Source organism: Amblyomma maculatum, chromosome 1 (assembly GCF_055883805.1).
Source record: "Amblyomma maculatum isolate TAMU_Amacu chromosome 1, ASM5588380v1, whole genome shotgun sequence".
In the NCBI taxonomy this organism is placed as follows: domain Eukaryota; kingdom Metazoa; phylum Arthropoda; class Arachnida; order Ixodida; family Ixodidae; genus Amblyomma; species Amblyomma maculatum.
Window position 1 is genome coordinate 235,758,771 of NC_139344.1, and position 18,318 is coordinate 235,777,088.

An 18,318-nucleotide genomic window follows, 5' to 3' on the forward strand; every position below is an offset into this window, starting at 1 on the left:
GACGATTTCACATACATAATTATGCATGCACGGGGTGTGCCACCCACAGGTATGCCAGAAGCGCCTTTGGTCGCAGAAGTAGTGCAGATAGGTAGGCTCCACAGGTAGGTTCTCTGTTCTCACTAATCTGGATGATCATTAAGAAAGAATAACAAAGAGGCTTATATCGGCAGTGCGCACTACTCAGTCTCGCGTAGCCTGTGAGGGAGGGAATGACACAGGGCCTTCAATCTGTATATCGTCAGCAAAGAACACATGCTTCGAAGTGAACTTCACTTCTTATTAGTGATATTGATCAACAAGAAATTAATAGTGCACTCATTTTATGGCTGTAAGGTAATTCATTACAAAGTAGAAAAAAGAATAGCTACAGAGGCATTCCGTACAAAATTCAGAAGTCGTGGGTTTGGATCCCACCCGCTGCACATGACATTTTTTAAAATGATCTTGCAGCTGTAAGTTATTACACTATAAAGTTTTCATCGATCAGCACCACAGATTTCAAAATATATGTATAGAAACATTCCCCTATGCTTTCTATTAGCCATACAGCTAATTTCAAACTTCTTAGCTTCTTTCAAAAGTCTTAAAATTGAATAAACCAGTTCTTGTCTGTAGGTATGCATGTGGTTCATAGATCACTGGTTATAATAGGTCCATCTGTGGTTGTGAATCAGTCTGTTGTAACAGTGTTTCGATTCTGCAGACTTCTTTTACAGCAGACCAAAAAACTTCATCTTGAGATTACAGTATATTATTTGGCAGTCCATGCTTTGTAGGTCATTCTAATTTATTATGCTTTGTGGCATTGTGCTGAAATAAGCAGAAGGTTTGGTTTTCTTTTCTGCTATGCTTTCAGGTGGCCTGATTGCATTCCTTCTGTTTCTGCTGCGTTCACTCTATTATCTCACTATGAGGGTGTCGCACATTGAAGAGCCTGCGTGAAGTTGTGCGTTTCTGTGGTGCGCATGGAGTGTGGGAGGTCTCAGTGGCTACACCTTGTGGTCTGGTATATTTCTCCTGTAGCCTCTACCGCCCCTTACCATCCAGTTTTGAAAGTTAGACGAGTTTCTTTTCAGCGCTTTTTTTACACTACTTTTGTGCTGCAGTTGTGTACATACACGTATGTAACATTTGACTGTTAAGTAATGCTAGGGGTAGCTCTCTTGTGGGCAAGTTATAGTATTCCTTTATAAATGTCCTCACAGAAGCACCCTGTGTAAGCGTGAATGGATGTGTTGTGAAGCCTGCTGCTTTTCTCTGTGTAAATCCTGAGTTGCAAACTATTTTGGAACTGGTTGTTGGATGGGAAATAAAGCAGTGTGCATATCCCTCGACTCATGATTTCAGACTTTGATGCAATGAAATTATCTTCTGCTTCTTTGGGAAAGGCTGTGCCTCAGTCATGCTGTACACTAATTTTTTCAAGTAGTTAAGCAGGCTGTTATATTGCATTGGAAAAATCGGGGCCCAAGTTTTCTTAGTCCCTGCTGAAATTACTTTTAACTATTGTTATTGTTAAAAATACCTGCAGCTCATATGCACTAAAGTGTCCCATGCACCAAATGCTGGCTGTATGGTTGTAAGCAGTCCCGTCCAGTTTTTGAAGCATATTGCTGCAATATGCTTTTATTGTTAAAAGTTCCCAGGCCATCAGGTTTGCTCCTTTTCTGTGCATTGCAACTTGTGTGCATCCCTGGCACTCTGGATCTTTGAGGCATATAAAGACCTTTTATCCCATTCTCTGTAAACCTGTGCAAGGCCTGGTGTGGCACGACTATGGCTCTGCTGCATTGCCCACTGGCATACCACTAGTGATCTGGAAAGCTTTGAAAAGGGACTTTTGCCTTATGAGAATATCCCTCTGTTCGTGGCAAGAGAGCATTTTGCTTTTACCAGCTCTGAACAAGTACTACCATCAGTTGCTTGCCAGTGGTTGTTCAGTTGGCGCAGATGTAGCGGGAAGTACTAATGAAGCTAGAAAAGATGCTTTAGTTAATCGAGCTTGTTCATGTTTAGCTACACCTGCTTTTATCTAGTATCAGTGCATTAATCTTCAGCAAATTATGCTCAGTTATGCACAGCTTCAGTATCATAACATAGCATGAAGAATGCAAGTTATACTAGAAACTGTGGCCATGGTATATATAATAAGGCCAGTTTTCAATTTGTATTTAATTCTTTAGTGTTATGTCCTCAGTTTGTAAGGTCAAGGAGTTTGGAACCTTTCTTGCTCAAATTTTCTGCAGCTTGTTCTGGTTTGAACTTGTGTGTAGTTTTTTATCAACAGACTGCAAAAGTGTTAAATTTGTGCATGGGGAAATGAATTGAAACTGGTGCTATGGAATTTTGAAAGGCATTCTTCAAGACATGTATAGTGTATGTTGTCCAATGACCATGCAATGCAGACTGTTCTGGTGAGCTGAACGTTTTTTTGTGGCTTCTGCATGAAGGGCATATCTGAAGTACCTGCTGGACAAATGTGCAAGATTTTGTGTACCTGTACTTTGAATGCATGAAACCAGTAGCCATACTTGTGGTTAGGTCATTGCTAGCTAGGTACTGCAGTTTAGAGAAAAATGTTCTGTTGTGTTTTAGTGATGTGCATGGTTACTTGGCCACATGTTGTAAATTTTTGGGCCATAGGTTTTGATTTGTATAGACTTGCATGCTACTGCTGCATGACGAAAATATCTTTTAGTAGAGATACTTGCTTTTGATTTGCTTATTCTTACAATGTATTGAATTAGCACATATTTTTAATAAATTTACTTTAGGCTTATGGCCAGTGGAAGTCAAAGCATGTACCTTGTTCTGAATTCCTTTAATTTTCTCACACTTCTCTGTGGCTGCCATGTCCTGACATGGTTTGGTAAAAAAGCTAGCAATGATATCATTTATGCCTCTTTTTGCCTGAATTACAGTGTCGCAGGACTAGGTGTATGCAAAGCAATGGTGAATAATGGCTTAGGCTGTCATTGCTGGCTGTGTATGTGTGTCCGTGTGCACATGGAGGATGTCTGGGTTAGCTGCTGCAAATCTTTGATGGTAAAGCCTTGATTTTAATCTTCTGTATGAATATAACATTTTCTAGTGTGTGTGTGCATGTGTTCAGCATTTGTGAATCAGCTTTCTACATTTCAGTAGTTTTTTTAAAGGCTCAGACTGTAGTCTAAGAAGCTTGTTGGGTATTTATAAAAGAAACATGGGAACTAAAGGTCAACTACAATATCTTTGGTTCTCCACAACACTTCTGAGAGGGCATTCTGTAGAACTGACTGGGTCTTCCTAGGGGTCCAAAATTGTGATTAAAGAGGCGATGACAGGGTCGTTGGACATGTTGCCGTTTTATACTTCTGTGATATAGACCATTTTACGACCCTTCGAGAAACCGGTTTGACAGGACTGTTAAGGAAGTCGTCGACACTTTCCTGTGCTACGATAGCAGCCCAGGTTCCCAATATGGCAGCACCCTTCACCCCTTTGTAAAATCGTGAATACAAGTCTGCGATTCTACTCGCACAGTTTTAGTGCCCAGCACAAAGCGCATATTACAAAAAACTTGAGCAGCAACTGCCATTTTGAAATGCTCGTGATATCTCAAAAGAATAGACGGGAGCCGTCTGCAATGCAGGCTGCGAGAGATGTAGCTTGCCGTAGGCTGCACTCACCCCTGTCAATGCATGTGTGCAGGAGGGGTCCAGCAAACCGGTCTACGTCAGTACATCTCCAGCGAGCTAAATCTCTCTATTACTGCCGGCATTGCAGATGACGCTCTGTCGTCTCTTTTAACTGTAGTCTTTCGATTTCTGTGAATTCCGGTCTGCCCAGAGTTTGACCCTCTTTTTCGGATTGAGGAAACCCTCTGAACAACTGTGGATACGTGCTTGTCGAGTGCGTTTAGGCCGCTAAAAGAATGTACACTCAATTGCCGCAACATTTTTATTTATTAAATAACAACAGTATTAGAAATGCGTATCCCGAATGAAATTATGCATAAAAATAAATATATAAAGTAACGGCAGCGCTCCGCTGGGCAGAAGAGATTGCGCCTGGCTTGCTGACCAAGATGACCATGAACATCACCGGCAGCAATCTGCATTGGTGAAAAAAGAATGAAGCTAGTGAATCAAGAAAGACTGCAGCCTCACAGAAATCTGATTAAACATAGCGATAGATCACTGGAAGGTACGATGTGGCGACCATATGATGGATTGGATGCTAGTAAGAAAAAAGCCTATCATAATACAGCCTATAAAAAAATCCTGTTTAGGGAATTTTTTCTCTTTTAGAAAATTTTAGGCTGACTACCTTAGGCTTATAAGAAATAAACCTACAAGAAATTCAGAATCTCACTGTTGAACAGATATTCGAATTTAGCTGAGGGCGACTACCTTAGACTACCCTTCCCCTCCCACACTCTGTCACCCTCATCCCTCATCAGGAGTAGCATGCTAGGCTTACCACCAGGCAGACATCTCCTGTTGCCATTAAAATATCTCTCTCTCTTAGCACAGAAGAAAACAATTATCATAAGCGCGGCCATCGTTATGGTATGCACAGTAGAAATAGATGGTCATATTTCATCATCATCATCATCATCATCATCAGCCTGACTATACCCACTACAGGGCAAAGGCCTCTCCCATATTTCTCCACTTAACCCGGTTCTGTGCTAGCTGCATCCACTTGACCCCTGCGAACTTCTTAATCTCATCCGCCCACCTAACTTTCTGCCGCCCCCTGCTACGCTTTCCTTCCCTTGGAATCCAGTTTGTTACCCTAAGCGACCATCGGTTATCCTCTCTTCGCACTACATGTTTTGCCCATGTCCATTTCTTCTTCTTAATTTCCACTACAATGTCGGTAACTTGAGTTATTTCTCTGACCCACTCTGCACGCTTCCTATCTCTTAATGTTACCCCTACCATTTTTCGTTCCATAGCCCTCTGGGTTGTCCTCAACTTAAGTAGAACTCTCTTGGTTAGCCTCCACATTCCAGCGCCATAGGTGAGTACAGGTAAGATGCAACTGTTATATACTTTCCTCTTTAGCGATACCGGTAAGCTGCTAGACATAATCTACGAGTGCTTGCCAAATGCGCTCCATCCCAATCTTATTCTTCTTGTTATTTCCTTTTCATGGTCCTGATCTGCGATTACTACCTGTCCTAAGTAGACATATTCGCCTACTACTTCCAGTACTTCGCTACCTAATGTAAACTACTGTTCCTTCCCAAGGCTGTTGAACATTACCTTAGTCTTCTGCATATTGATTTTCAAGCCTACCTTTCTACTTTTCCTGTCTAGGTCATCAATCATTATTTGTAGTTCATCTCCCGAGTTGCTTAGCAAGGCAATGTCATCAGCAAATCGCAGATTACTGAGGTATTCTCCATCTACCCTTATCCCTAACTGCTCCCATTCCAAGTCTCTGAATACTTCCTCTAAGCAAGCTGTGAATAGTACTGGGGAGATTGTGTCTCCTTGCCTAACACCTTTCTTTATGGGAATTTTGTTTCTTTATGCAGAACTATGGTTGCTGTGCAGCCACTGTATATATCTTCCAGCACTTTCACGTACGGCTCGTCTACCCCCTGATTTCGCAATGCCTGCATCACCGCCGAGGTTTCAACTGAGTCAAATGCTTTTTCGTAATCAATGAATGCTATGTATAAGGGCTGGTTATATTCCACGAATTTTTCTATCACCTGATTGATGGTATGGATATGATCGATAGTAGAGTACCGTTTCCGAAACCCTGCTTGATCCTTTGCTTGATTGAAGTCTAAGGTTGTCCTGATTCTATTAGCGATTACCTTAGTAAATAACTTATACGTAACAGACAGTTGATTGGTCTGTAATTTTTAAGGTCCTTAGAGTCCCCTTTCTTATGAATGAGGATAATGTTTGCATTCTTCCATGGTTCCGGTACCGTCGATGACACCAGGCACTGCGTATACAAGGTGGCCAGTTTTCTAACACAATATCCCCCCCGTCCTTCAGCAAATCCGTAGTTATCTGATCCTCTCCAGCTGATTTCTCCCTTTTCATAGTTTCTAGTGCTTTCTTGATCTCGTCCTTCGTCACTGGTGGAACGTCTGAATGTTTTTCCCTACCGCCAATCTCATTATGATCCTGACTACTTTGGCTACTGTAGAGATTTGTATAGAACTCCTCGACTACTTTGACTATCTTATCCATATTCGTGATGGCGTTGCCCGCCTTGTCCCTTATCGCATACAACTGGTTTTTGCCTATGCCCAATTTCTTCTTTACCGCTTTAAGGATTCCCCCGTTCTTTACAGCATGCCCAATTTTCTCCATGTTATACTTCCTTATATCGGCCACCTTGCACTTATTGATTAGCTTTGATATCTCGGCCAATTTGATCCGGTCTGTTGGATTGGAAGCTTTCATTCTTTGGCGTTTCTTAATCAAATCTTTCGTCTCCTTAGACAGCTTACCGGTATCCTCTATAACTGTCCTACCGCCTACTTCTACCGCGCACTCAGTAATGATATCTCTGAAATTATTGTTCCTTGCTTCTAGGGTAATGTCGCCATCCTCGGTTAGAGCTGAATACCTATTTTGTAGCGAGATTCTGAACTCTTCTGCCCTCCCCATCACCGCTAATTCGTTGATGGGTTTCTTTCTTACTAATCTGTTGCATTCCTTCTTCAGATTTAGGCTAATTCGGGAGCTCACCATCCTGTGGTCACTGCATCGCACTTTCCCGATTACCTCTACATCTTGCATAATGGCGGGGGTTGAACACATTATGAAGTCTATTTCATTTTTAGTCTCCCCGTTCGGACTTTTCCATGTCCATTTCCGGTTCTTCCGTTTGCTGAAGAAGGTATTCATGATTCGTAAGTTATTGCGCTCTGCAAACTCAACTAGTATTCCTGCTATTCCTAGAACCAATGCCATAGTCACCTACTGCCTTGTCTCCTGCCTGCTTTTTCCCTACCTTGGCATTGAAGTCTCCCATTAGTACAGTATACTGCGTCTTTACTTTTCGCATTGCCGATTCTACATCTTCGTAGAAGCTTTCAACTGCCTGGTCATCATAACTACATGTAGGTGCATAGGCCTGTACAACCTTCAGTTTATACCGCTTATTAAGCGTAATTGCGATGCCTGCCACCATCTCATTAATACTATAGAATTCATCGATATTACCCGCTATATACTTATTGACAAGGAAACCTACTCCTAGTTCTCGCCTCTCTGGTAAACCTCGATAACACAGTACATGCCCATCCTTCAGTACAGTATATGCCTCATTCGGCCTCCTAACCTCACTAAGCCCTATGACATCCCATTTCATACCTTCTAGTTCCTGTAAGAGCACTGCTAAACTAGCTTCACTAGCTAGGGTTCTAGCATTAAACGTTGCCAGGGTCAGTTTCCAATGGCGGCCTGTCCAGCGGAGCCAGGCTTTCTTAGCACCCCCTGCTGCGTCACAGGTCTGACCGCCGCCGTGGTCAGTTGTTCCGTGGCCGCTGGTGACTGAGGGCCGGGGTTTTGTGGAGCTTATCATGAGAGGTTGTGGCCAATTACTGCACCAGGGCGGCCAACTCCTGTTCTGGTGAGGGAGTGCGTTGCCGGAGGTGTTCACCGGCATCGGGTCGCATCATAAACCTGTTTATGCAATTCCATCGACACGCGGATTTTTTTTTTTTTTTTAATCCGGTGGAGAATTGCGCGACACCGGGATTTGAGCCCCGGTCCTCTTGCATGCGAGGCGGTTGTTCTACCGCTACGCCACCGCTGCTGCCTTTTAGGACACCATATTTAGGACACCACTAAGCTCGTTGAGGACACGAAGCATTTCAACAGGAAATGCAAAAGCATCAAAGCTATGGACAGAATCGAACTTAAAATGCTATTAAAGCTAAACAATAAACGCAAGGGATACAAACTGGAGTATAATGTGGAGAAAACCTGGCAACCCTTGAAGGATAGACCCCGTAGGGGTGGCGCAGTGGTTACGGCGCTCGACTACTGTTCCCAAGATGCGGGATCGAATCTCGGCCTCGGCGGCTGCTTTTCGGTTGAGGCAAAAGTCGAGGCGCCCGTGTGCTGTACGATGTCAGTGCACGTTAAAGAACCCCAGGTGGTCGAAATTTCCGGAGCCTTCCATTACGGCGTCTCTTATAGCCTGAGCCGCTTTGGGACGTAAACCCCACACACCAAACCAAACCTTGAAGGATAGAGGCAGCCTTTTAAAAGTGGGCAAAAGGAAACTGGCGTACGCAAAAGTCCTATTTAGGCGTCAAGAGACAGGGAGGCTGTTGTCTTTATTAATGTGGAGAATGGGTTCTGCAGACATCTGTATAGTAGGCGAAGTAATCATCACGATAATGGCATTGGCAGTGTAGCAGAGATGAAACACAGGGCCAGTAAAAAAAGAGGAAGTAAGAACAAGGTTAGAACTCTGCTGCCCCATCAGTGTTTACTAAATCATAGAATCATGCCCATATACGCTGTTCATTTTAGCTAGAGTATAATTATTCCCCATTACTTCCTGTCGGTTTGCATCTTTTTGTCGTTTTTGTATCCAACTCTGATGTTTTTAGCTTATAAGGAGTTCAATGTTGAGTAATGGCAAGCTAAAGTCACCCCGTACTCTACTCTTGGGAGGTGCTTATAAGTTTGTATTCATGGTCCGAGTATTACTGAATTGGCTTCTGCCTAATTTAATTCTATTTCCCTCCCATGGTTCTAATCTGCAGTCACTACTTCTCCCAATTTATTGATATACTACCTCTATCACCATGGATAAAAGCCTGCACACTGTTCCAGCAGATACGCGAGCATGCAGGTTGCAATCTGCTAGCAGGTCTCGAACCTCTGCAAAGAAATGGGATTATGACATGCTTCCGCTTTCATGACATTGGAAAATTGAGTGTCTCAGACACTGAAGCTGCCAAGCACCGAGATGTCTTTCACTCCTGGTCGTGAGATTAGACACTTTTTGCGCAATTCAAAAATGTGGGGTAGTTGGCCTGTGCAAGTGAGATGCAAGAGAGCGAGAGTTAAGTAAGACATCAGAGGGTGAGAGATTGTTCAAAAGAAAATTAACCACGGAGAGATATTCAAACCATACACACAAGGACAAAGTCCACTCTCACATTTCTGCAATAGCCTTGACCGGTGCGGACCCTCTTTAATGCCGGAAACTGTAGTCGAGCATAGTTATTCTTTCCTGCTAGAGGTCTTCCACCGTCGTGTTCATTTACCTCTGTCCCGTTCCTTCGTCCGAGGTGGCTGGTAAAGAACATCAGCCGCAGAACGCACAGGCTGCGGACGCCAACCAGATATTGCCAGGCAGTGAGGACGGCTGCAACAAGAAAATAGCCAATTTTAATGGAGGCTCGACGACTTCGAGACGTCCAGACACCCGCACAGGAAAAATTTGGGAACGTTGACTTTAGGCAGGAGAAGAAAAGCAAGGGTGTCATTGCTCTGAAGGTGATGTTGAAGTGTCAACACAACAGCGGCAACATTGAGCGCCAGCTTCGCAGAGAGATAGAAACAGTCACACTTCAGGCATCCTGATATCCTAAGGTTGTGTAGCTGCTTCCACGGCGATACTAGAGTTTACCTTGTACCAAAATATGCACTGAAATGAGAACTGTACAAGGAGCTTACCAAAGCCAAGATTATTGAGGAAAAATTTGCTAGACACTCCAGTACTGCCACAGCAGGAAAGTAATTCACTGTGATATTTATAGCCAGAGAACATCCTTATCAGTTACAATGCTGTGATCACGGCAGGCTTTTGGTGTGCAGTTTGTGCTCTGCCCTCAATGCATTAAACCCTGTTTGGTACCATGGATTACCTACCATCTAAGATGGTTGAGATAAGCGTCTATATGAGAAAGTGGATATTTAGGATTTAGGTGCTCTCCTCTGAGTTCCTTTTCGGAAGACCTCCTGTTAAGACAAGCCGTGCCAAGGGTATACCTACGACAGGATCAGGCATGTGGACCTGCAGTTCTCTAATCGCGTCTCTGATGATGCCAAAGCTTTCATTTCTAGGCTACTGCAGAAGGAGCCAAGGGAAAAGGCAAGCCTAGAAGAAGTGATGTTGTGCCCATGAATCACCAGGAATGCACATGGACCTGAACAGAAATTTTACCATCTCATCCACGCAGCTGACCCTGTGATGCCCCCGTCATCCATAACAGCCACCGGTTATCGATCCCATTTGATGATTTAGGCTAGATATCAGTTACTCTAGTTTTTTCTGTAACATACTGTAAATAAATGCGCCATTAAGGATGCTACACTCTAACACTGTGAACGCTGTCCCATCAAAATTTTAGGTGCTGTACTTAAATGGCAAGGCAGGGAACATGCTTAGAGTCCCATCAATTTTCCATTTAGCATGCGTTGCGGGTAAGCCCATTTTATTCTGTGGGTAAGCCATTTTATAAAAAAAAATTGAGGGATTTTTCCCCTTTTAGGGAATTTTAGAGTGACTACCTCAGACTTATAGGGAATAAGCTTACAAGGAATTCAGAATCTCACCGTTGAACAGATATTTGGATTTAGCTGAGGGTGACTACCTTAGCGCAGAAGAAATCAATAATCATAAGCGCAGCCGTCGTTATGGTATGCACAGTATAAATAGATGGTCATATTTAAGACAAACTAAGCTCTCCGAGGACACGAAACATTTCAACAGGAAGTGCAAAAGCATCAAAGCTATGGACAGAATTACCTTACAGTGCTATTAAAGGTAAACAATAAACGCAAGGGATACAAACTGGAGTATAATGCGGTGAAAACGCAGCATCCCTTGAAGGATAGAGGCAGCGGGAAAAAGGAAACTGGCGTAGGCAAAAGTCCTACCTAGGCTTGAAGAGACAGGGAGGCTATTGGCATTATTAATGCAGAGAAGGGGTTTTGCAGAGATCTGTATAGTAGGCGAAGTCATCATCACGATAATGGCATTGGCAGTGTAGCAGAGATGAAACACAGGGTCGGTAAACAAAGAGGAAGTAAGAACAAGGTTAGGGTTAGAACTCTGCCGCCCCATGAATGTTTACTAAATCATAGAATCTTACCCATATACGCTGTTCATTTCAGATAGAGTATAATTATTCCCCATTACTTCCTGTCAGTTTACTTTTTTTTTGTCGTTTTCGTATCCACTCTCGGACTTTTTTAGCTTATAAGGAGTTCAATGTTGAGTAATGGCAAGCTAAAGTCGCCTTGTAGTCTCCTCTTGGGAGGTGCTTATAACTTTGTATTCATGGTCCGAGAATTACCAAATTGACTCCTAACTAATTTAATTCTATTTTCCTCTCATGGTTCTAATCTGCAGTCACTACTTCCAGTTTATTGATATACTAACTGTATAACCATGGATAAAAGCCTGCACACTGTTCCAGCAGATATGCGAGCATGCAGGTTGCATATCTGCTAGGAGGTCTCGAACCTCTGCAAAGAAATGGGATTATGACACACTTCCGCTTTCATGACATTGGAAAAATGAGCGTCCCGGACACTGAAGCTGCCAAGCACCGAGATGTCTTTCCTGGTCGTGAGATTACACACTTTTCGTGCAATTCAAAAATGTGGGGTAGTTGGCCTGTGCAAGTGAGATGCAAGAGAGCGAGAGTTAAGTAAGACATCAGAGGGTGATAGATGGTTCAAAAGAAAATTAACCACAGAGAGATATTCAAACCATACACACAAGGACAAAGTCCACTCTCAGATTTCTGCAATAGCCTTATGCGGTGCAGACGCGCAGGGCAACGTTCTGTTAGCTGACTCTCTTTAATGCCGGCAACTGTAGTCGAGCATAGCTATTTTGTCCTGCTAGAGGTCTTCCACCGTCGTGTGTTCATTTACCTTTGTCCGGACCTTATTTGCGATGGCTGATAAAGAAAATCGGCCCAAAATTGTGCAGGCTGCGCACGCCAACCAGAGATTGCCAGGCAGTGAGGACGGCTGCAACAAGAAAATAGCCAATTTTAATGGAGGCTCGATGACTGAGACGTCCAGACAGGGAAAATTTGGGAACGTTGACTTTAGGCAGAAGAAAAGCAAGAGTGTCATTGCTCTGAAGGTGATGTTGAAGTGTCAACACAACAGCGGCAACATTGAGCGCCAGCTTAGCAGAGAGATAGAAACAGTCACACTTCAGGCATCCTGATATCCTAAGGCTATGTGGCTGCTTCCATGGCGACACTAGAGTTTACCTTATACCGAAATATGCACCGAAATGAGAAACTGTACAAGGAGCTTACCAAAGCCAAGATTATTGAGAAAAAGTTTGCTAGGCACTCCAGTACTGCCACAGCAGGAAAGTAATTCACCGTGATATTTATAACCAGAGAACATCCTTATCAGTTACAATGCTGTGATCATGGCAGGCTTTTGGTGTGCAGTTTGTGCTCTGCCCTCAATGCATAACCTGTTTGGTACCAGGGATTACCTACCATCTAAGATGGTTGAGATAAGCGTCTATATGAGAAAGTGGATATTTAGGATTTAGGTGCTCTCCTCTGAGTTCCTCTTTGGAACGCCTCCGTTTAAGACAAGCTGTGCCAAGGGTATACCTACAACAGGATCAGGCATGTGGACCTGCAGTTCTCTAATCGCGTCTCTGATGATGCCAAGGCTTTCATTTCTAGGCTACTGCGGAAGTAGCCAAGGGAAAAGGCAAGCCTAGAAGAAGTGATGTCGTTCTCATGAATCACCAGGAATGCACATGGACCTGAAGAGAAATTTTACCATCTCATCCGAGCAGCTGACCCTGTAATGCCCCCGTCATCCATAACAGCCGCCGGTTATCGATCCCAGTTCATGATTTAGACTAGATGTCAGTTTGTGTAACATACTGTAAATAAATCCGCCATTAAGGATGTTACACTCAAACACTGTTAACGTTGTCCCATCAAACCTTTAAGCTGTACTGAAATGGCGTGGCAGGGAACGTGCTGAGAGTTCCATCCAGTTTCCATTTGGAGGAACACAATAGTTGAGGGCTCCGGTATAATGAGATGGTAAAATTTCTCTTCAGGTCCATGTGCATTCCTGGTGATTCATGAGAACGACATCACTTCTTCTAGGCTTGCCTTTTCCCTTGGCTACTTCCGCAGTAGCCTAGAAATGAAAGCCTTGGCATCATCAGAGACGCGATTAGAGAACTGCAGGTCCACATGCCTGTGTTGCGGGTAAGCCCATTTTATTTTGTGGGTAAGCCAAAGAAAACAATTATCATAAGCGCAGCCATCGTTATGGTGTGCACAGTAGAAATAAATGGTCATATTTAGGACACCACTAAGCTCTCTGAGGACACGAAACAATTCAACAGGAAGTGCAAAAGCATCAAAGCTATGGACAGAATTAACTTACAATGCTATTAAAGCTAAACAATAAACGCAAGGGATACAAACTGGAGTATAATGTGGAGAAAACGCAGCATCCATTAAAGGATAGAGGCAGCATTTTAAAGGCGGGAAAAAGGAAACTGGTGTAGGCTGAAGTCCTACCTAGGCTTGAAGAGACAGGGAGGCTATTGTCATTATTAATGTGGAGAAGGGGTTCTGCAGACATCTGTATAGTAGGTGCAGTAATCATCACGATAATGGCATTGGCAGTGTAGCAGAGATAAAACACAGGACCGGTAAACAAAGATGCAGTAAGAACAAGGTTAGGGTTAGAACTCTGCCGCCCCATGAATGTTTACTAAATCATAGAATCCTGCCCATATACGCTGTTCATTTCAGCTAGAGTATAATTATTCCCCATTACTACCTGTCGGTTTACATTTTTTTTGTCGTTTTCGTATCCACTCTCGGATGTTTTTAGCTTATAAGGAGTTCAATGTTGAGTCATGGCAAGCTAAAGTCGCCCCGTACTCTCCTCTTGGGCGGTGCTTGTAAGATTGTATTCATGGTCCAAGTACTACCGAAGTGACTCCTAACTAATTTAATTCTGTTTCCCTCCCATGATTCTAATCTGCAGTCACTACTTCCAGTTTATTGATATACTAACTGTATAACCATGGATAAAAGCCTGCATACTGTTACAGCGGATACGCAAACATGCAGGTTGCATATCTGCTAGCAGGTCTCGAACCTCTGCAAAGAAATGGAATTATGACACGCTTCCGCTTTCATGACATTGGAAAATTGAGTGTCTTAGACACTGAAGCTGCCAAGCACCGAGATGTCTTTCACTCCTGGTCGTGAGATTAAACACTTTTCGCGCAATTAAAAAATGTGGGGTAGTTGGCTTGTGCAAGTTAAGTAAGACATAAGAGGGTGAGAGATGGTTCAAAAGAAAATTAACCACAGAGATATTCAAACCGCACACACAAGGACAAAGTCCACTCTCACATTTCTGCAATAGCCTTAACCGGTGCAGACGCGCAGGGCGAAGTTCCGTTAGCTGACCCTCTTTAATGCCAGCAACTGTAGTCGAGCATAGTTACTGTCCTACTAGAGGTCTTCCACCGTCATGTGTTCATTTACCTCTGTAACCCGTTCCTTCGTCCGAGGTGGCTGGTAAAGAACATCAGCTGCAGAACGCACAGGCTGTGGAAGCCCAGCAGACATTGCCAGGCAGTGAGGAGGGCTGCAACAAGAAAATAGGCAATTTTAATGGAGGCTCGATGACTTCGAGACGTCCAGACAACCGCACAGGGAAAATTTGGGAACGTTGACTATAGGCAGGAGAAGAAAAGCAAGAGTGTCATTGCTCTGAAGGTGATGAGTGTCAACACAAAAGCGGCAACATTGAGCGCCAGCTTCGCAGAGAGATAGAAACAGTCACACTTCAGTCATCCTCATATCCTAAGGCTGTGTAGCTGCTCCCACGGAGATACTAGAGTTTACCTTATACCGAAATATGCACCGAAATGAGAACTGTACAAGGAGCTCACCAAAGCCAAGATTATTGAGGAAAAGTTTGCTAGGCACTCCAGTACTGCCACAGCAGGAAAGTAATTCACTGTGATATTTATAACCAGAGAACATCCTTATCAGTTACAATGCTGTGATCATGGCAGGCTTTTGGTGTGCAGTTCGTGCTCTGCCCTCAATGCATTAAACCCTGTTTGGTACCATGGATTACCTACCATCTAACATGGAGCGTCTATATGAGAAAGTGGATATTTGGGATTTGGGTGCTCTCCTCCGAGTTCCTCTTTGGAACGCCTCCGTTAAAGACAAGCTGTGCCAAGCATGTACCTACAATAGGATCAGGCATGTGGACCTGCAGTTCTCTAATCGCGTCTCTGATGATGCCAAGGCTTTCATTTCTAGGCTACTGCGGAAGGAGCCAAGGGAAAGGGCAAGCCTAGAAGAAGTGATGGCGTGCCCTTGAATCACCAGGAATGCACATGGACCTGAACAGAAATTTTACCATCTCATCCACGCAGCTGACCCTGTGATGCCCCCGTCATCCATAACGGCCACCGGTTATCGAACCCCGTTCATGATTTAAACTACGATACCAGTAACTCTCGTTTTTCTGTAACATACTGTAAATAAATGCACCATTAAGGATGTTACACTCTAACACTGTTAACGCTGTCCCATCGTATTAACCTTTAAACGCTGTACTTAAATGGCGTGGCAGGGAAGTGCTTACAGTCCCATCAATGTTCCATTTGGCATGTGTTGCGGGTAAGCCCATTAAGTTATATGCGGCAACGGCCGCTGGCATTAGCAGCTCGTCAACTAGCCACCAGGAGCTAACTTGCCTCCTGTGTCAATTATATGTTATGTTCGTGTGCGGAAACTTAACTGCAGCCAGATGCTAGTTGTGAGCATCAAACGCGGAAGTAAAACTTGGTATGCCCAACGAACGCGGATTGTCATGGTTTACGATCAAACTGGCTACTCCAGAGCGACTAGTGGGGGAAACTGGACGGTAACAGGCTGAATCTCTCTCAACTCGATTTTTAACTCGTGCACATTGAAAGCATTGCGAGTAGAAAATTTCAGCCTGTGCACCAGCACAACTCATCAGAGACTATTTGGAAGCAAACTCACACTGCGGGGCACTCGCTGCTCCGCTCCATGGAATTCGCCCCGGATTCCAGTTCGCCATAGAGAACGACCTAGGCCCGTTGTCTGTTTCCTGGCCAAGGAGGGCTCTCATAGCTTGGCGATGCCTAATGAAGTGATCGTCGTGGGATAAAGATGGCGTGTGTTCGATGGACGTGATTCAATCATAGAGTTCCTTACACTAACTAGAGGGAAAGCTGAGGGCGCTGCACTTCAGCCACCATGGGCGCGCTAAGAATCATGGGCCGGTGTGCTACTTGTTGCGGGACAGTCGGTTTTTCTCGGGTACGTGGAGTGGCGTTACTGCAATGTTTCTTTTTTGTTATCATCATCATCTGAAGGTGCGTACATAGACCGCGAAAGCCATAGTAGCGAAGGCGCAAAAGCAGACGTCGCCAATAAATGGTTTTTGTTTCCCGAAACGCCACTAAAAACTTCCTTAAGTGATTGCACAACGATAAATATTTTCATAACATTTTTTTTGTTTCAAAGTGCGCCTATTAACTGTGAAATATTGGTATTTGTGCTGCTCAAAACTAAGCCAATAGGAGGAAGGGTCATCGCTTATATTGGATAAATCTCACACTGGCATTCTGTTTCTCTCTCTTTTTGCAATTTATAGTCACAATATTCAATCTTAGGACATTATTTACGGTAGAACAACGTTTATCTTTGCATTACTTTTAGCCAAAAGTTGTAGTTCTGCACTCGGTAGCTCTCCGGCCCATGATGCTTTGAGCGCCCATGGTGGCTGAACTGGCCGTCTGGAAACTCCATGTAAACTCCCATAGACGGCAGCACAGCTTTCCCTCTAGGTAAGAGTAAGAAACTCTATGGATTCAATGCCTCGCTAGCATGCTCGCTAGCCTCGCGCAGGAGCCGGGCGCCCGTTGTATGGCGCCACCGTCGCCTTGGTGGAACAGCGCCGCCCGCGGCGGAATGCCGAAACAGCGGAATGCCGAGGCTCAGCGGCGCAGTCGTTTTCGTTCTGCGAGGCATTTTTGAGCCTGTCCCTACCCGTCGTTTTGCGGTGTGGCTTTGAGCTGCTTTGAGCAATTGTAAGGAGTATTTTTTGACCGGGAAATTTTGAAAAAGAAAAGGACCGTTCTCAGCAGGGCGTGCGTGTTTTTTTTTTTTTTTTTTTAAACCACCCGGCGCATGGTATTTCTGTTATATACTCGAAAATGCCGCGCGAGTGATTTCATCATGCGCTAGGAACACCTTCGTTAGGCACTTGTTAAGACGACTTCGAAGACGGGAATTGCGCCTGCACTGCGCGTCCATCTTATATTAGATCTAGCCGAAACCTGCCTGAAGATCAAATACCGCCGAGCCGTGTAGCCGTGGCGCCGTAGTAGTGGTAGTTGTAATGGTTAGCTTTCATGTAAAATGAAAAAGATGCTGCACCTGTCTTTTTTGGTAATAGCTAGGCTCAAACGATTCAGAGTAGAATAATAGCAAATGACATTCCAGTTTCAACCTTGCAACTAGAGTTGTAAAAGGAGAAAAATAAACAAGCAAGACAAAAGTAGGATCCAGGTTGGAATAGCAAACACACATATACTTCCAGGACTTCCTGCACAGTTACGCTACATTTAGCTCGCTGAACCCGGCCTTGAGACTATCAAACTTAATCATAATATAAGCCAAATGAGTAATGCATCATTTTTACATATACGACAATGCTCTTGTTGAACTCTTCGGAGCTGCTACATATAATTGACTTAGAGAATATTATACTATACATGCCTTTCTCCTGTCATGCTGCGGAGGTTGTGAAAAGAAAAAAAAATTAAATTTCCTGCTAGCGTTCTCTCAGCGCAGGAAGTTCAGTGCGATTGACCGCACCTGCCTTGAACATCTGAAGGTCCAATACTGTCAAACTGTTAAATACAATCGAAAAAAAAAAACATAGTGTGATGTACGCGTTTTATTGATAAGCCACCGACAACTAAGAGAGCGTTCTATATGTTAAATGAATCCCTCTGATGGCTCGTTCGCTAAGGTGGTCTACTTTCTCAGCGTACCACGAACTTGCGGGGCCGATACCTAGCTGACCTCGATACCTGATGAGTGTGAGGGGACACGACCATGTATGTAGTTTTCTATTTGCACGTAAAGGAATCCGGATAACTGAAAGCCATTCCTTTTACAACTTTGTCACTGCAGCTTGCCGGACTGCTACTAAATATGTTTACATTGGCCATAAAAGCAATTTCTGAGAGAGGTAAAACGGTCTTGTCATACTACGCCACAATCAGGAAATCTCACGTTCACTA

General features: G+C 43.9%; 1 protein-coding gene across 3 annotated transcripts; it reads right to left on the bottom strand.

Annotated features, from left to right (window-relative positions):
- Window positions 1–3,934: 3,934 nt before the first annotated feature.
- On the bottom strand, window positions 3,935–16,193 carry LOC146205940 (uncharacterized). Of its 3 annotated transcripts, none has more exons than XR_014703230.1 (5): window positions 16,025–16,193; window positions 14,501–14,603; window positions 11,871–11,969; window positions 9,140–9,348; window positions 3,935–4,096 (listed from the first exon to the last, which is right to left on the bottom strand). XR_014703230.1 is itself a non-coding variant. In XM_084586970.1 (5 exons), exons 1-5 carry the CDS (start codon window positions 16,131–16,133, stop codon window positions 4,083–4,085), a joined length of 426 nt encoding a protein of 141 aa, XP_084443096.1. In that variant the 5' UTR covers window positions 16,134–16,193; the 3' UTR covers window positions 3,935–4,082. The 3 variants fall into 3 exon arrangements, 2 of the variants coding, with proteins under 2 accessions (XP_084443096.1, XP_084443097.1); XM_084586970.1 differs by having other exon boundaries at window positions 9,248–9,348; XM_084586971.1 differs by lacking the exon at window positions 11,871–11,969 and having other exon boundaries at window positions 9,248–9,348.
- Between the last annotated feature and the right edge of the window lie 2,125 nt (window positions 16,194–18,318).

Coding starts and splice junctions, on each gene's coding strand:
- LOC146205940 (XM_084586970.1), bottom strand. CDS start 16,133: ATGAGAGCCCTCCTTGGCCAGGAAACAGACAACGGGCCTAGGTCGTTC. Junction 14,604..16,024: donor AGCAGCGAGTGCCCCGCAGT/GTGAGTTTGCTT, acceptor TTCTTGTTGCAG/CCCTCCTCACTGCCTGGCAA. Junction 11,970..14,500: donor CGAAGGAACGGGTTACAGAG/GTAAATGAACAC, acceptor TTCTTGTTGCAG/CCGTCCTCACTGCCTGGCAA.